Source organism: Monodelphis domestica, chromosome 5 (genome assembly GCF_027887165.1).
Source record: "Monodelphis domestica isolate mMonDom1 chromosome 5, mMonDom1.pri, whole genome shotgun sequence".
NCBI lineage: Eukaryota > Metazoa > Chordata > Mammalia > Didelphimorphia > Didelphidae > Monodelphis > Monodelphis domestica.
In genome coordinates, this window is record NC_077231.1 from 327,526,424 (window position 1) to 327,548,564 (window position 22,141).

General features: G+C 40.3%; 1 protein-coding gene and 1 long non-coding RNA gene across 2 annotated transcripts in view; one reads left to right on the top strand and one right to left on the bottom strand.

The window, feature by feature from the left end:
- Positions 1-22,141, top strand: part of LOC103105060 (zinc finger protein 420-like) — a 165,941-nt gene that overhangs the window by 138,132 nt on the left and 5,668 nt on the right. Inside the window, exon 3 of the mRNA XM_056800963.1 lies at positions 14,163-14,258. Within this exon, the coding sequence (XP_056656941.1) occupies positions 14,163-14,258 (96 nt within the window). The remainder of the gene's footprint in view (positions 1-14,162; positions 14,259-22,141) is intronic.
- LOC130454767 (uncharacterized) lies at positions 10,957-12,447 on the bottom strand. Its single transcript, XR_008912598.1, has 2 exons — positions 12,066-12,447; positions 10,957-11,645 (listed from the first exon to the last, which is right to left on the bottom strand). It is a non-coding gene; the product is annotated as an uncharacterized LOC130454767 (long non-coding RNA).

Below are 22,141 nucleotides of genomic sequence, written 5' to 3' on the forward strand. Positions count from 1 at the left end.
CTTTATCTAACCTTATATATTTCAATAAACACTTTATGTTTTTAATAAGAGTCTCTTTAGTGTCCTTGTGCCTGGCCCTGAAGGGAAGTTCACATTTGAACTTCACTTCATCACTGAGGATACTTTTGATTATCTCTATCAAATGTATCTGAAAGTATCCAAACAGTTTGAACCTGATTGGCTAGTTGAAAAGTTTTGAACCTATATTGAAACATTTTTTCCCCTCAAAGTACTTTATAACTCACCATTTTATTTTTACAGTTGTGAGACTATAACAGCCATAAAAGCCATGTCTTTATATGTTCCATCCATTGCAATGTGGAGGAGAGGCTACAATAGTGAAAATCACTCCAGATGTCACATCCATTACATTTTTATAAATGTGGAGGTAGGGAATATAATAGTACTATAGCACTTCACTTCAGCTACTAAATGAACCCTTTACCTCTTGTTACAAACATCTCAGAGGTAGGCAAATGATCAGTTAGAGGTAGTGGTGCTACTGGATATCAAAAAAATCATTTCTGAAGACCCCTTAAAATCAATTTAATATTTTAGGTCATTAAAATTTCCAAAGGCTGTATACAAGTTGTAATCAGTTAGATGGAGTCCATCCATCATCATATATGTGACAATTAACCTAGGCAAAAAGGCACAAAAAGCCTTTTACATGTCATGTGACCTTGATGGATCTGGTGACAGATCCAGCATCCATAAGGACCTATGGTTTTGATGTGGAAAAGGGTTTGTCCAAGTTGTTTATGGTCTTTTACAATGGTATTTTCTTTAGTCCAGTTATATGGGGAGGTACAAATAAGAAAATACAGTAACGTAAAGTGACAGTGAAATAGAAGATATTAAACTAAATCAATATGTGAATTTAACAAACAAATTATATCTTAAACAACCAGCAAACACAATATAGGTGATAGGATATAGTCACTGAATTCAAGAGTCCTTTTCTACAATTCCAATAAAGAGACTTGTTCAGTATTTGGAGTGGAACAAAACTGAAAAAGTTAACAATGGAGTCTGAAAAGGCATAAAAATTCACCTCCAGATTCTGTAAGGTTCCTTCCCTTCCCCAGTATCATCATCCATCTAGATTCACTTGGTCACACCTCTGGGGTTCCCCATACCTGCCCTAAGTATAGTGTGGATGAATCCCATATTGGATGCATTGCAGAGACTAGGCAGATCAAAATGGCAAGGGGGTGTAGGGAGATGAATCTCCCCCCTGTATCTCAGGATTACTCAAGCCAATTGCAAGGACCAATTAAAAGAAGATACCCCCAAATTTTTTACTGTGTGAGCTCTGTAATGCTCTCCCAGAATGGGAGTTGTTTGAGATAGGCAGGAAACTGCCATGCTTACAATTCTACTTATTAAATTGTTTGCAAATCTACTTCCCATTTGGAAGAGTAACTGTCCTCCCCCTCCCTCCTAGGGGTAAAAACTCCAGGGAGCCACTTGTTTCCACTACCACATGGACAGGGAGTTATGAGGGTAGAAGTGTCTCCTAATGTAAAAGTCCTTTAGGAGGTTGATTGTTTCTTAAAAGAAAAACCCATTCAGGTGTTAGCAATGCAAGGGAAAGAAGATTAATAATACTTTACCAGAAACAGCAATAGCAACAGCAGTAGGAGAATGAGGGGAGGCTGCAATGGGGGGTGGGACTATTCTGGCAGTAAGGGAGGAAGGCAGGAGAGGTGGCAGCAGCAGGTGGAAAAGCCACTACTCCCCAGAGGGGAAAGGCTAAAAAGCCATGGCAGGAGAAATGCAGTTTCTTTTCAAACTAATTTACTCACAGAGAATTAAGGATTCTAAACCCCACTTCTGGTTGCCAAAAATGTAGGAATTAAATTAATTTCCAATACTCCAAGAAATATATTTTTATGAAGTTTATTAATAATCACTTGAAGTAGAAGGAATAAAAGGAAATAAAAGTTAAAAAAAACCAAATTATTTAACAAAATTAAGGCCATGTGATTAAATTCTCCTTGCCTGTTTAAAAAAACCCACTCCACCAAAGACATGACAGGAAGGTGTTACAGTTAAAATTAGTTTCTCTGCTAAAAGTATTATATTTTTATAAGGTTTATTAAATATTAAGAAATAAAGAAAATACAAAATAAGGAAAATCATGTGCAACTTACATCTTGCCTGCCTGGTAGAGAGCTGTGTATGCTTGGAAGCAGAAGCCAAGAGAGAGGTAGGTGGTACAGTCAGTTTAAATACCCATTGTTTTCTCGCACTTAGGTGAGGATTCAGGGACATTATAGGGCAATCTGGGAACCAGCAAGGACTTCTGGGGATTGAAGTCTGGGGTTCACATCTCCATTTTTATAAAGGCAAGAGAGCAAGAGGCAGGACTACACCAAATTTATATCAGCATATAATGTGAGGATAGTGGGATGTTGGTAATTGTAGTTTTTTAGAGTAACATTTGAATTACACAATCCTATATGTGTTCTGACCTTATCTTGGTATAGGATATGAAATATTGCTTTAGAACTAGTTTCTGCCATACTGTTTTCTAGTTATCCAAGCAGTTTTTGTTAAACAGTGAGTCCTTATTTCACAATCTGGGATCTTTGGGTTTATCAAACACTAGATTGCTGAAGTCATTGACTCCTAGTCTGTTTCAATGATACACTCTTCTATTTTTTAGCCAGGACCAGATATTTTGATGATTACTTCTTGATAGTACAGTTTAAGATCTGGTACTGCTATAGGGCACCTTCCTTTACATTTTTTTTCACTAATTCCCTGAATGTTCTTGATATCATTTTTCCAGGTGAATTTTGTTGTCATTTTTGTAGTTTTATAAAATAATTTGTAGTTTGGTGGCACAGAAGAAACAAACTGAGGTAGAATTGTCATTTTTATTGTATTAGTTAATGTTTTTCCCAATTGTTTAGATATAACTTTATTTGTGTGAAGTGCTTTGTCATTGGGTTCCTATGATCCCTGTTTGTTGTGGCAAATCAGTTTCCAGGTATTCTATATTGTCTAAAGTGATTTTAAGTGGAATTTCTCTATCTAAATCTTGCTGCTTTACTTTGTTGGAGATCTATAGAAATACTGAAGATTTATGTGGGTTAATCAGTGTCAATAGAAGTTACCCATTTTACATATCAGTAATGAATCCATGACTCCTTTTCTCCAATTTTGATAGCTGTTAGAGTGGTTAACAGTACTTGAAATGGACCTTGTATTTAAATTGCATTACAGAGACTTCTTCACTATTGGGAGGGGAACCAACTGAAGCAGTTAACATCAGTAAGGCAATGGAGTCTGAAAAGGCTTAAAATTCACCTCCAGACACTTTGAGGTTCCTTCCCCTCCCCAGTACCATCATTCATCTAGATTTCTTTGATCACACCTCTGAGCTCCCTTATGCTGAGGGGGATTTCCACCATTAGTATAATGTGGATGAACCCCATTTTGGCTGTTTGGTGTGTGAGTCATGATTTGCCTCATAAGAAATATTATTTCTATAAGAGTTTCTATTATTGTTATTATTTCTAAAGTTTATATTTCTATATATCTAACCCCTTTTTCAGCAAAAGTAACACATTAGTGGTTGATTTGTGGATTCCTGCAAAAGGGCTATGGCCACTCCTTGATTTGCTTTAGTTTGTCAATTTTTTTCAGTTAATACTTTTATTTCCTTCCTTAATACTTCCACTAAGTCACTGTTGTCTTCATCTTTCTTTACATATCCATCAAAAATGTGAACTGCTAGAGGGCAGCTGGGTGGCTCAGTGGATTGAGAGTCAGGCCTAGAGAAGGGAGGTCCTAGGTTCAAATCTGGCCTCAGAAACTTCACATCTGAGTGACCCTGGACAAGTCACTTGACCCCCATTGTATATCCCTTACCTCTAGGCCTCATTAATAAGAGAGAGAATCTTATGTCTTTCTCTTTCCATTAGAAAGGCGTGGAGCAAACATTTCATGTGGGATCATAGGTGTAGTTAATACTTTCAAGCTTTTTTATGACTACAATGGGATCATCTTCAAAGGAAGGGGTATTTACCTTGAAAATCTCAATATATTGTGGAGTGAAAGGTAAAAGTTGTTTCATGGCCACTATATTCCTTCCTTTATTATAAGTGGGTAATTCACTTGTGGGGAATAGGTCTTTAATTGAATTATCTTCGATTACTGCTGCTTGGATTTTTGTTTGGGTTGCAATGGAGTAAGTAAGGGGATGGAGGGAGAGATGGGTCGGGTAGGGGGATAGGTAGTTTGGGTAGAGTGAGAGGTAATTTCAGTAGAGCCAGATAGTTTGAACAGGATGAGGGAAGTATTGAGCAGGCCAAGAGTTAGTTTGAGAGGTGGGTCGAACAAGATGAGAAATAGATCCGACAGGGCAAAGCGGAGACTGAGTAGGCTTAGATAGTGAGGCCATAAGGGGAGATTAATTTCCCTTCTGAGTCTTAAGATCACTCAAGCTATCTTTCAGTTGTTTTTTCTTGGGGAGGAATGGGTAAACTGCAAGGTATCCCATGAATACAATTACGCCCAGAAACAGTAATAAACAAAGACAATGTAAAATTGTGAGCTATGCGAGCTTGGTAATGCTCTCCGGGAGCTGGAACTGTTTGAATTAGGCAGGAAACTGCTCTTTAACAATATGAGCCATACTTTTCAGTACCATACTCAGTCACCTGTTTATTTTTTTTAATCTAATTATTAGATTGCCTGCAATTCTACTTCCTGGGCATAGGAGGCACTACCCTAGTGTGGACTAGCTGGGGGATAGAGTCTCACGAGGCTAGAAGGCTAGAGAGAAGAGTGTTTTAATGACTTTAAAGGAAAAAATGGTGTAGATATAGACATGCCCTAATTAGCCTTTGTATGAAGGGCCTAGAAAACCTTAGCTTGAGGCTAAATTTGGGAGGGAAAGCAAGAAAAAGAAAAAGCTTTCTATTTTAGGCAAAACAAAACACTTTCTTGTAGGTGAAACCCTCAGGGTAAAGCCTGACTTTAGAGAAGAGGATGTGAGAAGTTTTTTCTCTTCCCCTGCCCCCAGGAGTAAAAACACCAACTGCCATGTGCTTCCTCAGCTTGGGAGAGCAAAAGGTTTGGGTGGAGGGCACAGTCTGTGGGCTGCTGGGGGATTTCCTTAGTAGGGTCTGTAAGCTTTTCTGGGTTAAGGGAGAAGTTTTAGATATCTTTACTGCTGCTCTCCCTAGTGTTCCCCCACCCCACTTAGGCTAATGCTAGAGGCACATGGGGGCTCAGGAAGGGCGTCAAAGAAAGAGCAGACTCCCAGGAGCAAGATAAAGCTAAACTTGTTAATTTAGTCCAATAATTAACACCTTCTGACAATAAAAAAAAAACAAAACTGGACTGAACTTATTAACTTCCTCCAGTACTCTGGAATTCTGGGCTTCTGGGTACTAGCTTGTGGGGGCAGGGTAGTCTCCCCAGGAGGCAAGGAGTGGGGAGGGGGTGGAAGCATACCACCAGTAGAAACCCTGAGGGAATTGACTTTTGCTAAAATAACACCCAGCTTACCAGTGTAAAAATAAAATTAATCTACAATAATTTCAAATATTATATATTTTAAGATTTATTAATGATCACTAGAAGTTACAAAATAAAAAGGTAACAAAATAAAACCTCATGCCCATGGCTAATCTACCTGTTCAAACAGCCTGCTCCACCAATGTCCCGACCCAGCAAGGAAAGAGAGCTAGCCACAGAAGATCACCATATTTATCCCCTATCTATGCAAGCACATAATGATGGGAAGTCAGTGGAATCCTGGGAAATGTAGTTCAGAGGCACAAGATTTGCAAGCACTCCGCCATCCTCAGTTAAAGAAGTGTGTGTGTGTGTGTGTGTGTGTGTGTGTGGGAATAGGACTTTCCTATACACTAAGGAAACAGACCAACACAGCTGTAACTTCTGGCTAATCTTCCCTTTTGTGTATTTTGCTCTACCAACTTAGAGCAGAGTAATAATTCTGAACTATAGAATTTAGCCATTATTGAACTGACTTGAGGATAGTTTTAGAGAGAGTAAAAAGTAAAGAAAATTGAAGAAGATTGAGGGTATTCATCAAACCTTTGTAGTCTGCCAATAATGCAAAGATTAAAATGTTTGACAAATAAGAGTGAATTTTAATGAGGCTGTTAGCAGGTTTTAGTAGCTTTAGTATAGAAAAGTAGAGATAGTAAGAGAGGGAAATGTAGAAAATATTGTCTAGCTAAAATACCCTCAGTCCAGATCCTCATACCACCAGACTGCAAATACAGATCTGAATGCGAATCTCACCAGGCAATGAGAGTGTCTCCAAAGCCAAAGAGACTGAGCTACAACACCAAAGACCTCAATGATCTTGAGTGCACAAAAGGCAGAAGACCTTCATGCCCAACAGAGTGTCCCGCCTGCCCAGAGAGAGAACCCTGAGTGCTCTCTAGGTCCCTCTTATGCGCAACTTTCTTCACCCATCAGCTCTCCTTGTCACATCTCAGGAATGAATAAAAACCTCCCAATTTGCCTGACACTGCCTAAGAGGGGCAGTGCTTATGGTCTTTGGGGGTGAGAACTTTTTCGAATAAAAGGTTCTTACTAAGTGTGAAAGGAAAGACATTCCAATTTCTGGGTTAAGTTAAAATAGACAAAGAGTTTAAATTCTCCTTCACACCTTGATCCAGACCTATTTCCATATTATTACTATTTGCGACAGAGTGATCATTTAGAGTCTACATCCCCAATCCTATCCCCATCAAACCATGTGATCAAGCAGTTGTTTTCCTTCCATGTTTCTGCTCCCACAGTTCTTTCAGAATTGTCCTGGGTCATTGCATTACTGCTAGTAGAGAAGTCAGTTACATTTGATTGTGCTACAATGTATCAGTCTATGTATAATGTTTTCCTGGTTCTGCTCCTCTCGCTCTGCATCACTTCCTGGAGGTCATCCCAGTTCACGTGGAGTCCCTTCAGTTCATCATTCCTTACAGCACAATAGCATTCCATCCCCAACAGACACCACAATGTGTTCTGCCATTCCCCAATTGAAAGAAGACCATTGACTCCTTCATCTTTTCTCTCTAGGGATCCTGTCTTTGCTGTCTCTACTTGCCTAAGCAACAGACACATATATGCACCCCCTCTTCCTGTTTCTTTTGACCAAGCTGTTCCCTCTTGAGACTTGTCTGGCCAGGTCTGGAGCAGAGACTGAGGGTGTCCCCTGGTCTGTGGTCCTCCAAGACTTCCTAGGTCTCTCCGACTCCATTCTCTTTACCGCTTCCTAAGCTGAGTCAGCGAATCTGGAGGAACACTCTTGTCCATGCCCACACAAAGAAAGGGAGAAACACTGGCCACCCTCCAGGCCCCCAAGGTCTGGCCAAGGAGATCCATCAATAGTTGTGTCCAAACAAGTATGATGGAGGGAGGCATTCTGTGAGGGGAAGGCTCTCAGGGTTCTGGGGACCACAGAAATCATTGGTTCCCAAGGGGAGGATTTAGCCCAGACATGAAGGAAGCTCAGGGGCCAGAGGGAGAAGGGAGAGCATTCCCTGCAGGGAGAGAGACAGCCCCGGGAAAGGCCTAGAATCAGACAATAGAAGGTCTCAGCCATTGTTCCTGGGTCAGAGGAAGAGGAAGGTGTGAGGAGATAGAAAGGGGCTTGAAGGTCATTATATGCCATTGGATCCTGCTGTAGGAATGGTCAGGGTCCTTGCTAGTGGCAGCCAGAATCGGGCAGCTGGGGATGCACCCAGAGCACTCCTGTGGCTTTTGTATCCACTCCAGAGTGTGGCCCCATCACTACCCTTTTGCTACTGAGCTCCCTAACCTAAAGTCTGAGGAGTTTGGGGTAAGACCAGGAAGGGCCCTTACATAGAAATGGACAAAAATGGGACCTTTTTCTCAAAAGAGTTGCTTCAAGTATTCTTCAGCATAGCTGTTTGTACCAGACCCAGGAGCTGGGTGCATTGCTTCTCTATTCAGTAGAATTCCTTACTCGTCCAGTCCTTTCCTTATTGGACAGGCTGAAGAGAAGGGGATGCATTCTGGAAGTTTTCTTTTCAAATACAGTTAGGGAGGTCCTGAAGGAGATTTACTGGACATGTCAGAATGGAATCCAGCTCAACTTCAAAAGATGGGGATACAGACAAACTGGAGTGCTTAATGTTCTCCTAAAAATCTGCTTTCAACAGTCTACATAATAACCCTCTGAGGTAAATGTTCTTAAATTTATTATTTCACAGTTGCAGAAACTGAGGCAAACAGAGATTAAGTGACTTTTCAGTCATGTAGCATGTAAGAGTATGAGGCAGGATTAGAAATCAGATTCTCATGAATTTCCATGATTTTATAACTCTACTATTAACAACATTTGTGCGCCTACCTTCCCACAACTCCCTCCAACACCTATGGTTTCCCAGTTGTTGTTTTTTTCTTTTTTGGCAATTTGCAGAGTATGAGTTGAAGCCTCAGCCCTGTTTTAGTTCACATTTCTATTCATTAGTGACTTAGACTATTTTCCATATGGCCATGAATCCCTGGCATTTCTTTTGAAAATTCTTTATTCAGATCCTTTGACTGTCTAGTGGAGAATGGCTCTTGGTCCTGGGTTTTCAAATTCTCCTGGATATAAGACCCTTTTCAGAGAAATTGGATCCCAAAGTTTTTCTCATTCACCCAATTGCTTATCTTGGATGCATGGATGCTGTCTGTGCAGGATTCTTTCTGTTTTAAGTAATCAAACTTCTCCATTTTTGGGATAATTGCCTCTATCTTTAATTCAGCTAAGAGTTTGTGTCCCAGAACTGCAGTTTTTAAATTAAAGAGCTAAAATTTATTTCTTATTATTCATAAGAAAATAACTTCAAAGCAATGCGTTTATAGTAGAGTATAATTTTGTGTCCAGCAAAGATTCTTAACTTTTTTTGTGAGGGTACAAAATGTCTTTTATAGTCTTATAGTCTAAGTACCCTTTCTTAGAACATTTTTTTAAATGCATACAATTCATAGGATTGAAAAGGAAACCAAATATAGTTATCCACAAAAATATTTTAATAAACTCATGATGCCCAGGTTAACAATCCTGGATCTAAATCAGCTTCAAAATATGCTATTTGAGGATTTTTGAGGGTACATTTGACAACTTCTACATCCCCGTGAGGTACCTTCTCATGCCTGTCAAATTGGCCATTGTATCAGAAAAAGAAAATGATCAGTTTGGAGATGTATGAAATCTGGGACACTCATGCACTATTGGTGGAGTTGTAAATTGATTGACCATTTGGAGGAGCTATTTGGGACTCTGCCCAAAAGGCTTTCAAACTGTGCTTACACTTTGAACTAGTTATATAACCCCAAGAGGGGAACTTATTTATACAAAGATATATATATAGCAGATTGTTTTGTGGTAGCAAAGAATTGGAAATAGAGGGATATTTGTTCATTGTAGAATGGCTTATCAAGTTCTGGTATATGATTATAATGTAACCTTTTTGGGCTATGAGAAATAACAGTCAGGATTATTTCAGAGAAACCTAGGAAGATTTCCATGAACTAATGCAAAGTATGAGCTGAAGCAGGAGAACATTTTCTACATAACTCTGAAGATAGGATTAACTCTCCCCTTGTCTATTTTTAGCTAATCAAACCAAGAACTTAAAGTGCCCCTACTTACCATTAAGTGTGAGAATTTACAAGTCACTTACTAGAGTAAGCTCATAACTCCAAAGGTCACTCCCCTCCCCTCCATCCCCCCCAATGATAAGCAAATTGAGAGACTGCCATTGGTTTTTGTGAAGAAAAGGGAAGGACAGCCTGTGGGGAGAAAAAAGCATAAAAGAAGCCAGCAACATGATCTAGCATTCATTCCCTTCCTGGCGTTTGGAGAAATTGGTTCTGGAGATTCCTTTCCTGGCTTGAAGGAGACTTTTTCCCTGGATCCTGTGTTGGCCTGCTAGGTGAATGGCTGAGATTCCTACCTTTGGAGGAGGCTGTGTAGGTGGAACCCTGGCTGAAGACATCACCTTCTGGATGAGGATTACTGGGAAATCTACATGGAGACAGAATCCCCTATTGGGCCTGAGCCAAATTTCACTGGAGAAAGGCTGGTAGACTTGTTAGGAATCTTTCTCTTTATCTACATTTACACTTTCACTCTTCCCTCCTCCTCTTTGTAAATAAAAGCTACTAAGAGTCATTTAGATTTAAGCTATAATAGTTTAAAATCAGCCACCACAATATTACTTTATAACTCATATTTAGTATAAAACCTAAATTTAAACCTTACAACAGCAACATTCTATGGTCAGTACCTCTCAACAACTCGGCTTTTCTCAGCAATACAGTGTTCTAATACCATCTCAAAGGACTTATGACGAGGAAAGCATCCACTTGCACAGAAAGAACTGATGGACTTTACATTTAGACCAAAACATATTTCCTTTTTTTAAATTTGAGATTTCTTCCACAAAATGACTAATATGGAAAAATATTTTACATGATTGCATGTATAAAGAAAGTCTAGATCAGATTGCCTGAGATGGGGGAAGAGAGGGAGAGATTGAATTTTGTAAAAATTAAAATCTCAATACTTAAAAATATTATATTTTAAGAGATTTATTAATGATCATTAGAAATAAAGGAATAAAAAGGTAACAAAATAAAAACCACATGCCCATGGCTAATCAACCTGTTGAAAACCCTTGCTTACCACCACAGTCTCAACCCAGGAAACAAAGAGAGACCAGGAACCCCACCCAATATATCGCCAGTCTACAGGAAGTGCGTAAGGATAGGAAGTCAGTGGGCTCCTGTGAATGTAGTTTGTAGGGTAACAGGTTTCTAATTATGCAATTTAGAACTCAATTCTTAAATAAAGAATATTTTTTACATTTCATTGAGGAGAAAATAAAGTATTACACTAAGTATATATCCCTGTAGCTGTGAGATATATATGAGCTGTTTCTCTTCTAATTTCTTATAGTATGATCTTTAATAATGTCCTTATAGAATGTGTAGTAGAGTGTGGTGTAGGCTTAAGGTCTAAGCCTCATTTCCTTCCAGAGGCCATTCCAGTTTTCTTAGCATTTTTTTCCAAATAAGGAATTTTCCCCCAAATAGCTTGTTTGCCACTTTCTCAGACATGGAGTTATTTATTGCTGACTCTCCTTTCTTCTTTTTTGAGATTTTATTCAGCCCTGTCACATATCCCCTTTATCATGTCACGAGGGAGTGAATTACATTTTTCATTCTGGATTTAATGCTTGTATTTTCTACTCTTGAGAATTCTATTCAACCTGAAATCTCTTCTCTGTGGTTTGACTGGAGAAGCTTATGTGGACTAACATTTGGAACTCCCCCTCTCTGAGGAGAGATGCCGAGGCTGACATTGCCACTGTTTCAAGAAAAACTCTATTCCCAGTATTCTTCTGAAGCATTTCTTGTAGGGTGTGTGAAGAAGCTGGGACAACCCGACCTTGTGCCATCTACTAAACTGATTCCCTCTTGTGAAGGGAGGTGTTTAGGGCAGCAAGGGGGGAATTGTGAAAACACTCTCCATCTTGTGACTCAGTGCTGGAACTGGCTTGGTTCCCTTTCTGTTCAGTTGTGTGCCGCCTCCTCCACATTCTGTCTCAGGAGGAAGGTTTATTCAATCTGGAGTACTGGGAGAAAGCCAAATTACATTATTCCAACCTGCCTGTCTGGGAAACTGCTGTTTAGAGACCCCCACCTTAGGCCTGAGGTTAGGTTGACCAGAAACACAGTCAGATCCTGAAGCTTGATGGAAGGAGTTTTCTCCCAATTCTACATCTCAGGCATTCGATGTATCTAATCTGCAATATGGGCCCACATTGATCACTCCATTATTGTTTCCATGTTCCTTTGATTGTTTACACATATTGGAAAGGAGTGGGGCCCCTTTTCATGGAACTTGTTCTGCTCTTCTCCCCCCTCCCAACTTGGCGAGTCCCTAATCCTTTTTGCAATTGGAAAGCAGATGACCCAGTATTGAATTGTTTCCTCTTCATTCATCTCTTTTAAGGTAGATAGATGGAAAAGGCCCCTCTTCTTCCCTCACTTACCTTTTATTTTGCCCAGCTCCTCCCTCTGTGGCAATGTTGCACTGGCTCGGGCTCTTTGATGCTAGAGACACTCACAGTGAAACCGGCTGCACTGGGACACAGGGACAGGGTGTCAGACACGTGGCTCTGTGACACCTGTGTCCCACCGCTGGGTTCAAAGCTGGAATGGAAGTCCCCTAGATATTTTGTTTCACACAATAGTTAGAGCCTCCACAGAGGCATTCCAGAGAATCCTGGAACCGCTTTTCTCAACCTTCCATTGGGTTCTTACAGACTCAGCTTTAAGTGATGACTCTGATACTGACAAAGGGTGACACCTTTGGGCCCCTCCCTTCTCTGTATGTCAGTTTCCTCCTGTAACTGACCATCCTGGGCTCTTAAAGACTCAGCTTCTAGTGCTGACTCTGACAATGACAATGGGTGGGACTATGGGCCCCTCCCTTCTTTGTGTGTCAGTTTCCTCCTGTAACTGACCAGAGGTGGGCTCTTCATTGTGATGTGACTTTCAGCCTTCTGTGCTCTGATTTGGGCTGCTCTAGGAGGTGGTGAAGGTCCAGGATGTGGCTGTGGACTTCACACAGGAGGAATGGTGCCTCTTGTCTCCTCCCCAGAAGGAGCTGTACAAGGAGGTGATGCTGGAGAATGCCTGGAACCTGCTCTCTGTGGGTAAGGAGCCTCTCCCTGCTGCCCGAGTCTGCCATCCAAGGGAATGTGGCCCTCAGCAGCAGGCAGGGTTGGGAGTAGTTTTCAGGCATAAGGAAAGGACAAGGGCTGGTATGGCGAGTCCCAGAGCCAGGGCCCTCCTGCTGCCTGCTTCTCCTGTAAAAGTACTTTGCATTATGTAATGGGGCCTTGCGGGCTGCCTTTGGTGCTCCTGAAGTTCAAGATCAAATCCGTGTGGAATAATCTCAGAGGTGGAAGTAATCTCAGGGCTGATTCCATCTTATTTCTCCCTGGCCCGGAATTGTGTCTCCCAAACCCATCTGGGAAAACTGTTTGGGTGGATTTTCCTTCCAAGCTCTTCTCTAGAGTGGAATCACTATTTTGGGTATTTTTTCTCTAGCTCACAGCTCCTAGGTCCCCAGCAGAGCAGGGTTGTCCTTAGTCTTCCCTCCTGTTTCCCTAAGCCTCCAGCAGAGCCGATGAGAAAGGGAGGGAAGGGAAGAAGCGTTTATAACAACTTGCTCTTGGACAGGGGCCCTGCCGAAGGTTTTCTCTGTAATAGTATGGCACTGCTTCTTCCACAAGTTCATCTTCCAAATTTAGTGACACAATTATCCCCATTTTATAGTTGAGGAAATAGCTGATTAAGTGGCTTGTTCTGAGGCACACATATAGAAGCTGTTTGGGACCAGATTTAAGCGGAGTCATTCCTGCTTCTCAGTTCAGGTCCCTGTCCCCTCCTCTTCTAAGTGCCTCTCATTTCCAGATAATAGAAAACACTATGGACTGAGTTCACCCTTCTCTGCAGAAAATGCACCAGAACCAATTGTTCTGATTCCAGATTGGTTCCCTGCCCTCCCCACCTCCTTTCCCCATACTAAATGCTTTGGAGACTCTCCTCCAGGAGTTCCCATAAGCCTCCCATAGACCCTGCTTGCACTCCTCTGTCATTGTCAGGATAAATTGACTGGCTGAAAGACAGCCTTGGCCCAATGAGTATTGTTGAGCTCCCCAGGAGAAGACACACAGACTGCCCAAGAGAACAGTCCACAAGCCTCAGAGAGGTTTCAGGGAGTGAGGAACAGGCAGGGTGTCAGGACAAAAGCAGATCCCTCAAGGTTCCTGTGTATGGGGTTTCAGACTGATCCAGAACAATGACTCTTAGACCCAGTTTGGAGATTTAGAGGTTTCTGCCAGAATGGACTGGTAGAGGATTGTGGATGTGTTGGGAGGGGGGCTGTTGCTCATTCCAGGTCCTCCAGCAAGGTAACCGGCACATCTTACCCTGGGTTCCTACATTACAGACACTGAGGGGTGAGGGCAGACTCCTTGGAGAGAGTCTCTGAGTGGATTCACTGGACTCCTCAGCCTTTCCCTAAAGAGAACGCAATGGCAAGCTTCTCTCCATCCTTTTCCCTGATTTCCTTTGCTCAGGGCTTCCAGCTCTCCCAGAAGATGTGATCTCTTATTTGGAGCAGAGGGAAGCCCCATGGATGCTGGAGCGAGAAGGTCCGAGGAGCTGCTGCCCAGGTGAGTGAGGGGAAAAGAGGTGTGAGAGCTGGGGTGAGCAGATGCTTCTGTGTGTTCTAGTGAAGCCAAGGCTAGATTTGGGCGCAGGAGGACCCAACTTGTAATCCTTTTTCAGATGTTTTAGCAGGGGCTTCCTGGACAAGTCACTGAACCCATGAGCCTCAGTTTACCCATATGTAAGATGAAGCTGTTAGAGTCCATTTCCTGTCAGTTCCCTTCAGAGGATCAGCCTTTGACCCTCTATGAAGTAATTTTTGGGGATTGAAGGTCCTGGAAGTCTCCTGCAGGTGCCAAAATGGGTTAGCTTATCCACTCTGAGCTCTTCATTATCCAGAAACATGCCTGAGTGCTTCTTCTGAGCTGGGTCTTGGATTAAGTTATAGGAGATATATAGGGACGCAGTGAACATCCCCTGCTCTCATGGAGCTTGCTAGCTGCTAGAGTAGACAGTGTGCTGACAATTTTATAGAAGCCCTTTAGATGCTGAATCCAGTGCAGTGAATCCAGAGAGGGAAGGCTCTAAAGAGAAGAAAATTATGGAAGATGGGCTTTAGATTGGGCTCCAGGAAAGCCAGATGGAGGATACTAAGCCAAAAGTGTAGCAGAGAAGACAGGGGAAAGCATTGGCACAACTAACTGCAAATGGCCATCTCTAGCAGTTTATCTCTGATCCCAAGGACAAATATTAGACAGTATCTCATGGAGACAAAGACATCAAGGAAGAGTGTTTGAGGGATTAGAGAGAAATGGTTTCATTGGTTCTCAGAAGGAACGAGTCATTAGCTCATTAGTGTTGAAAAGACTGAAAATGAAAGAACAATGGGGGCATTGGAGGAAGGAATAGACTGGGGTTAGATGAAGGAGTGGAATAGGATTCTTTGCCCATGGAAAGGGATTCTCTTTAACTGGGCAAGAATGACTTTTTCTCTGATCCTGAGGCCAAAGAGGAAAAGCAGGCAGCTGAGTGGGGTGAGATGTGGAGGATAAGAGAGCTCTGCAGAGAGGTCCAACTTTTGTTCAGTGAAATATGAGGCCAAGTTCTCAGCTCAGAAGGGTTGGGCAGGGGATGGGAGGAAGCCATAAGGGAGAGCTGGAGACCAGGGAAATATTTGGGAAGGCTGCTGTGGGGGGTGGAAAGGGAATCTATTAGTGAGATATCATAGGATTGCCTTGCCATGGTGAGGACCCAGCCGAGATTAGGGAGCCTCAATGTAGAGTGGAGCCAGGCAGCTGGTTTCCTCATTTTCCTTCTCTCCATTGAACTGCAGCCCATGAATAGGTGCTGCCTTATTTAGAAGCAATCCAAGGCTAAGCTTTCCCAAAATCATCAGCTCCAGGCCCTGCTCTCTGGGGCTTAATCTTTGTCCTGTTCTTGTCCTAACTCTAACCCTGTTCTTGGACAATCAGGTGACCACACCACCTCGCTTTAGGGAAATGAAAGAAGCCTTAGATCTTCCTGATTGTGTACCTTCTCTGGTTCCAACAGAGCTACTTCTGACTCCTGAGAAATAAGGACCAGAAAGAGACAGAAATCTGGCTGAGGCCGGAGCATGCATTTGCCTTCTAGGAGAAAGATAAGAATGCAGGGACACTGGTAGTGCTTGGGCCTTACATAAGCTCTGGGCCCAGCCATTAAACATGAAAAAATATAAAATATATAAATATATAAGCAGTAAAAAATATAAAATAGGTTCTAGGAACTGTGCTAAGCCCTGAGGATACAACGGAAGGACAACACCAGTCTGGACTTTCCTATAGTTCACAATGTAGGATTCCAAAATGGAGATAGTTTTAAAAGAAACAAGAGATCCTGAATCTCACTCTGAGATGATCCAGGGCAAAAAGAGTGTTGGGGAATAGAAATGTATTTAATTCAACAGGGAAATAAGGAAACACAGAAAAGAATACCTTTAAACCAAAACCCTGTTAAATTTAATTGTGGTTGGACTCTGAATATTTATATAGGTGGTCGCCAAGGATTTAATTTCTAAATCCCAAAATGAATTACTAAAGTGAATTGAATTTATGGTAGTTTATTTACAATAGAGGGAAGATATTAAGGAAGAGAGAAAAGGGGAGAGAGAGATAGGGCTCTGGCTTCCACTGATACCAGTTAGAAATTCTTTTTTTTTTTTTTTTAATTTTAAACACTAGTTTATTTGGTCATTTCCAAACATTATTCACTGGAAACAAAGATCATTTTCTTTTACTCCCAGCCGCCCCTCCCACCACCTTTCCCTCTCCCATAGCTGACGCACGATTCCACTGGTTATCACATGTGTTCTTGACTCGAACCCATTTCCCTGTTGTTGGTATTTGCATTAGAGTTTTTATTTACAGTCTCTCCTCAGTCATATCCCCTCAACCCCTGAAGTAAAGCAGTTGCTTTTCATTGGTGTTTTTACACCCACAGTTTATCCTCTGCTTGTGGATAGTATTTTTTAGATCCCTGCAGATTGTTCAGGGCCATTGTATTGCCACTAATGGAGAAGTCCATTACCTTCGATTGTACCACAATGTATCAGTCTCTGTGGACAATGTTTTCCTGGTTCTGCTCTTTTCATTCTGCATCACTTCCTGGAGGTTGTTCCAGTCTCCATGGAATTCCTCTACTTTATTATTCCTTTTAGCACAATAGTATTCCATCACCAACATATACCACAATTTGTTCAGCCATTCCTCAATTGATGGGCATCCCCTCATTTTCCAATTTTTGGCCACCACAAAGAGTGCAGCTATGAATATTCTTGTACTAGTCTTTTTCCTTATTATCTCTTTGGGGTACAAACCCAGCAGTGCTATGGCTGGATCAAAGGGCAGACAGTCTTTTATCACCCTTTGGGCATAGTTCCAAATTGCCCTCCAGAATGGCTGGATCAATTCACAACTTCACCAGCAATGAATTAGTGTCCCCACTTTGCCACATCCCCTCCAGCATTCATTACTTTCCATAGCTGTCATGTTAGCCAATCTGCTAGGTGTGAGGTGATACCTCAGAGTTGTTTTGATTTGCATCTCTCTGATTATAAGAGATGTAGAGCACTTTTTCATGTGCTTATTAATCATTTTTATTTCTTTGGCTGAGAACTGCCTGTTCATGTCCCTTGCCCATTTATCAATTGGAGAATGTCTTGATTTTTTGTATAATTGATTTAGTTCTTTGTAAATTTGAGTAATTAAACTTTTGTCAGAGGTTTTTATGAAGATTGTTTCCCAATTTGTTGCTACCCTTCTGATTTTAGTTACATTGGTTTTGTTTGTACAAAAACTTTTTAATTTGATGTATTCCAGATTATTTATTTTGCATTTTGTAACTCTTTCTAAGTCTTGCTTGGTTTTGAAGTCTTTCCCTTCCCAAAGGTCTGACATGTATGCTATTCTGTGTTTGCCTAATTTTCTTATAGTTTCCTTCTTTATGTTCAAGTCATTCACCCATTTTGAATTTATCTTGGTGTAGGGTGTGAGGTGTTGATCTAAACCTAATCTTTCCCATACTGTCCTCCAATTTTCCCAGCCGTTTTTATGAAATAGTGGATTTTTGTCCCAAAAGCTGGGGTCTTTGGGTTTGTCATATACTGTCTTGCTGAGGTTGCTTGCCCCCAGTCTATTTCACTGATGCTCCTTTCTGTCTCTTAGCCAGTACCAGATTGTTTTGGTGACTACTGCTTTATAATATAGTCTGAGATCTGGGACTGCAAGGCCCCCTTCCTTTGTATTTTTTTTTTCATTATTTCCCTGGATATCCTTGATCTTTTGTTCTTCCAAATGAACTTTGTTATTTTTTTTCTAAATCAGTAAAAAATTTTTTTGGAAGTTCCATGGGTATGGCACTAAATAGATAGATGAGTTTGGGTAGGATGGTCATTTTTATTATATTGGCTTGTCCTACCCATGAGCAGTTAATGTTCTTCCAATTGTTCAAGTCTTGTTTTAGTTGTGTGGAAAGTGTTTTGTAGTTGTGTTCATATAGTTCCTGTGTTTGTCTCGGGAGATAGATTCCTAAGTATTTTATTTTGTCTAAAGTAATTTTTGAATGGGATTTCTCTTTCTAAATATTGCTGCTGAGCTGTGTTGGAATTATATAGAAATGCTGATGACTTATGTGGGTTTATTTTGTATCCTGCAACTTTGCTAAAGTTTTTGATTATTTCGATTAGCTTTTTGGTTGAATCTCTAGGATTCTTTAAGTAGACCTTCATGTCATATGCAAAGAGCGATAATTTGGTCTCCTCCTTGCCTATTTTAATGCCTTCAATTTCTTTTTCTTCTTCAATTGCTACTGCTAGTGTTTCTAATACAATGTCAAATAATAGAGGTGATAGTGGGCATCCTTGTTTCACTCCTGATCTTAAAATGGGAATGGATTTAGTTTATCCCCATTGCAGATGATATTAGCTGATGGTTTTAGATATATACTGTTTATTATTTTTAGGAAAGACCCTTCTATTCCTATGCTTTTTAGTGTTTTTAGTAGGAATGGGTGTTGTATTTTATCAAAGGCTTTTTCTGCAACTATTGAGATAATCATGTGGTCCTTGTTGGTTGGCTTGTTGATGTGGTCAATTATGTGGATAGTTTTCCTAATATTGAACCAGCCCTGCATCCCTGGTATAAATCCTACTTGATCATGGTGGATGACCCTTCTGATCACTTGCTGGAGTCTTTTTGCTAGTATCCTATTTAAGATTTTTGCATCTATATTCATTAGGGAGATTGGTCTATAATTTTCTTTCTCTGTTTTTGGCCTGCCTGGCTTTGGAATGAGTACCATGTTTGTGTCATAAAAGGAGTTTGGTAGAACTCCCTCATTGCTTATTATGTCAAATAATTTGTATAGTATTGGAGTTAGATGTTCTTTGAATGTTTGATAGAATTCACTGGTGAATCTGTCAGGCCCTGGGGATTTTTTCTTAGGAAGGTCTTTGATGGCCTGTTGGATTTCGTTTTCTGATATGGGATTATTTAAGAAATCTATTTCTTCTTCTGTTAGTCTAGGCAATTTATATTTTTGTAAACATTCATCCATATCACCTAGGTTGGTATATTTATTGCCATATAGTTGGGCAAAGTAGTTTTTAATGATTGCCTTAATTTCCTCTTCATTGGAGGTGAGATCCCCCTTTTCATCCTTGATGCTGTTAATTTGCCTTTCTTCTTTCCTTTTTTTAATTAGATTAACCAGTACTTTGTCTATTTTGTCTGTTTTTTCAAAGTACCAGCTTCTAGTCTTGTTTATTAGCTCAATAGTTCTATCACTTTAGATTTTATTAATTTCTCCCTTAATTTTTAGGATCTCTAGTATGGTTTTCTTCTGGGGGTTTTTAATTTGTTCGTTCTCAAGTTTTTTGATTTGTATTTCAAATTCCTTGAACTCTGTCCTCCCTAATTTGTTAATATATGCACTCAGGGATATGAATTTTCCTCTAAATACTGCCTTGGCTGCATCCCATAAGGTTTGAAAGGATGTTTTGCTGTTGTAATTTTCTTCAACGAAATTATTAATTGTTTCGATGATTTCTTCTCTAACTATCCAATTTTGGAGTATCATGTTATTTAATTTCCAATTAATGTTTGATTTGGCTCTCCATGTACCCTTGCCGATCAATATTTTAATTGCCTTGTGATCTGAAAAGGCTGCAGTTATTATTTCTGCTTTTCTGCATTTGAGTGCCATGTTTCTATGACCTAGTGTATGATCTATTTTTGTGAATGTGCCATGTGGTGCTGAAAAGAAGGTGTATTCCTTTTCGTCCCTATTTATTTTTCTCCATATGTCTATTAACTCTAATTTTTCTAAGATTTCATTCACCTCATTTACCTCTTTGTTTATTTTTTGGTTTGATTTATCTAAATTTGATAGTGGTTGGTTCAAGTCTCCCACTAATATGGTTTTACTGTCTATTTCCTCCTTCAATTCTCCTAGTTTCTCTATTAAAAATTTGGATGCTATACCATTTGGTGCATACATGTTGATTAGTGATATTTCCTCATTGTCTATACTCCCTTTTAACAGAATATATTTACCTTCCCTATCTCTTTTGATCAGGTCTGTTTTTGCTTTGGCTTTGTCAGATATCATGATTGCAACTCCTGCCTTCTTTCTATCAGTTGAGGCCCAAAAGGTCTTACTCCAGTCTTTAATTCTAACCTTGTGAGTGTCAACCCACCTCATATGTGTTTCTTGAAGACAACAAATGGTAGGGTTTTGGGTTCTAATCCAATCTGCTATTTGTCTACATTTTATGGGTGAGTTCATCCCATTCATGTTCAAAGTTATGATTGTCATTTGTGGATTCGCTAGCATTTTGATATCTTCCCCTAGTTCTGACCTTTCTTCTTTAGCTTTCTCCTTTTAAACCAGTGATTTACTTTAGGTCAGTCCCCCTAGTCCCCTCCCTTGATATGCTTCCCTTTCAAAGCACCTCCCTTTTTATGCTCCCGTCCCCTCCCCCTCTCCTTCCCTCCCTTTTTATACTCCCTCCCCCAACCCCCTCTTTAATTTTCCTTTCTTTCTTGCCCTATTGGATAAGATAGAATTCAGGATCCTACTGGATCTAGATGTTCTTTCCCTCTCAGATTTGATTTCACTGAGAGAAAGGTTTAAGTAATTCCACTTCACGCTCTCTTCCTCTCCTTCTCATATGAGAGTTCTTCCCCTCCCCTTCCCGTGTGTATCTTTATATGGGAAAGATTATTCTATTAAGTCCCCCCTATTTCTTGAAGTAAATCTTAGTGTTATCGACAGTTCCCCCCTCCCTTTTCCTTTCTTTGCCCCCACTTTCCCCAAATCTTCTTAATGCCCCAATCTTTCCCTATGCATGTTTCTTCTAACTACTCTTATGATGCATACAATTTTTGAGAGTTACACAAAACATTTTCCCCACATATTAATATATGTAATTTGATGTAAATGCAGTCCTTATAGAAGAGAGTTTGACTTAAAAAAAGATAAGATTTATCTCCTTTTCCCTTTCTTTCATATTTACCTTTTCATGTTTCTCTTGCTTTCTGTGCTTGGTTAGCAAATTTTCCACTAAGTTCTGGTCTTTTCTTAGCAAATGCTTGGAAATCTTCTATTTTTTTGAATGCCCATACTTTCTCCTGGAAGTATATAGTCAGGTTTGCTGGGCAGTTGATTCTTGGTTGGAGACCCAGCTCTCTTGCCTTTCTAAATATTGTGTTTCATGCTTTGAGGTCTCTTAGTGTGTTAGCCGCTAAGTCATGTGTGATCCTTATGGGAGTCCCCCTATATCTGAAGCTCCTCTTCTTGGCTTCTTGTAGGATTTTCTCCTTTTCTTGGAAGCTCTTGAATTTGGCAATTACATTCCTAGGGGTTGTCTTTTGGGGATTTAGTATAGAGGGTGTTCGATGAACCCTTTCTATTTCTATTTTGCCCCCTTGCTCCAGAACGTGTGGGCAATTTTCTTCTATAATCTCCTGTAGAATAACATCGAGTTTATTGTTTATCTCTGGTTTTTCTGGGAGACTGATAATTTGGAGTATGAGATTTAAAATAGTGAAGCCCATAAACTGTAGTGAGTTAAATATAGTGGAAGATATAAATTGTGATAGATATAAGAGAGGGTGAGTAAATTTGACCGCAGAAAATATGTTTCACTACAGTGTCTTGGTTTTAAATCAAATATAAGGTGGTCCCCAGGGAAATATTCCCAATATTCAAATACCCAAGTCAACTGGGTTTTATAGAGATTTTAATTAATATAAATGTGGAATTAGAGAAAAGAGAGAAAGAGAGAAAACAGGAAATAAGTATGAAGGGCCATAAGCCAACATGGCCTAGACCTGAGTCTTAAGAGAGAGAGATCAGTCAGTCAGTCTTTTAACACTCACCACAAGGTCTGCCTAAGCAAGGATTCTAGTGA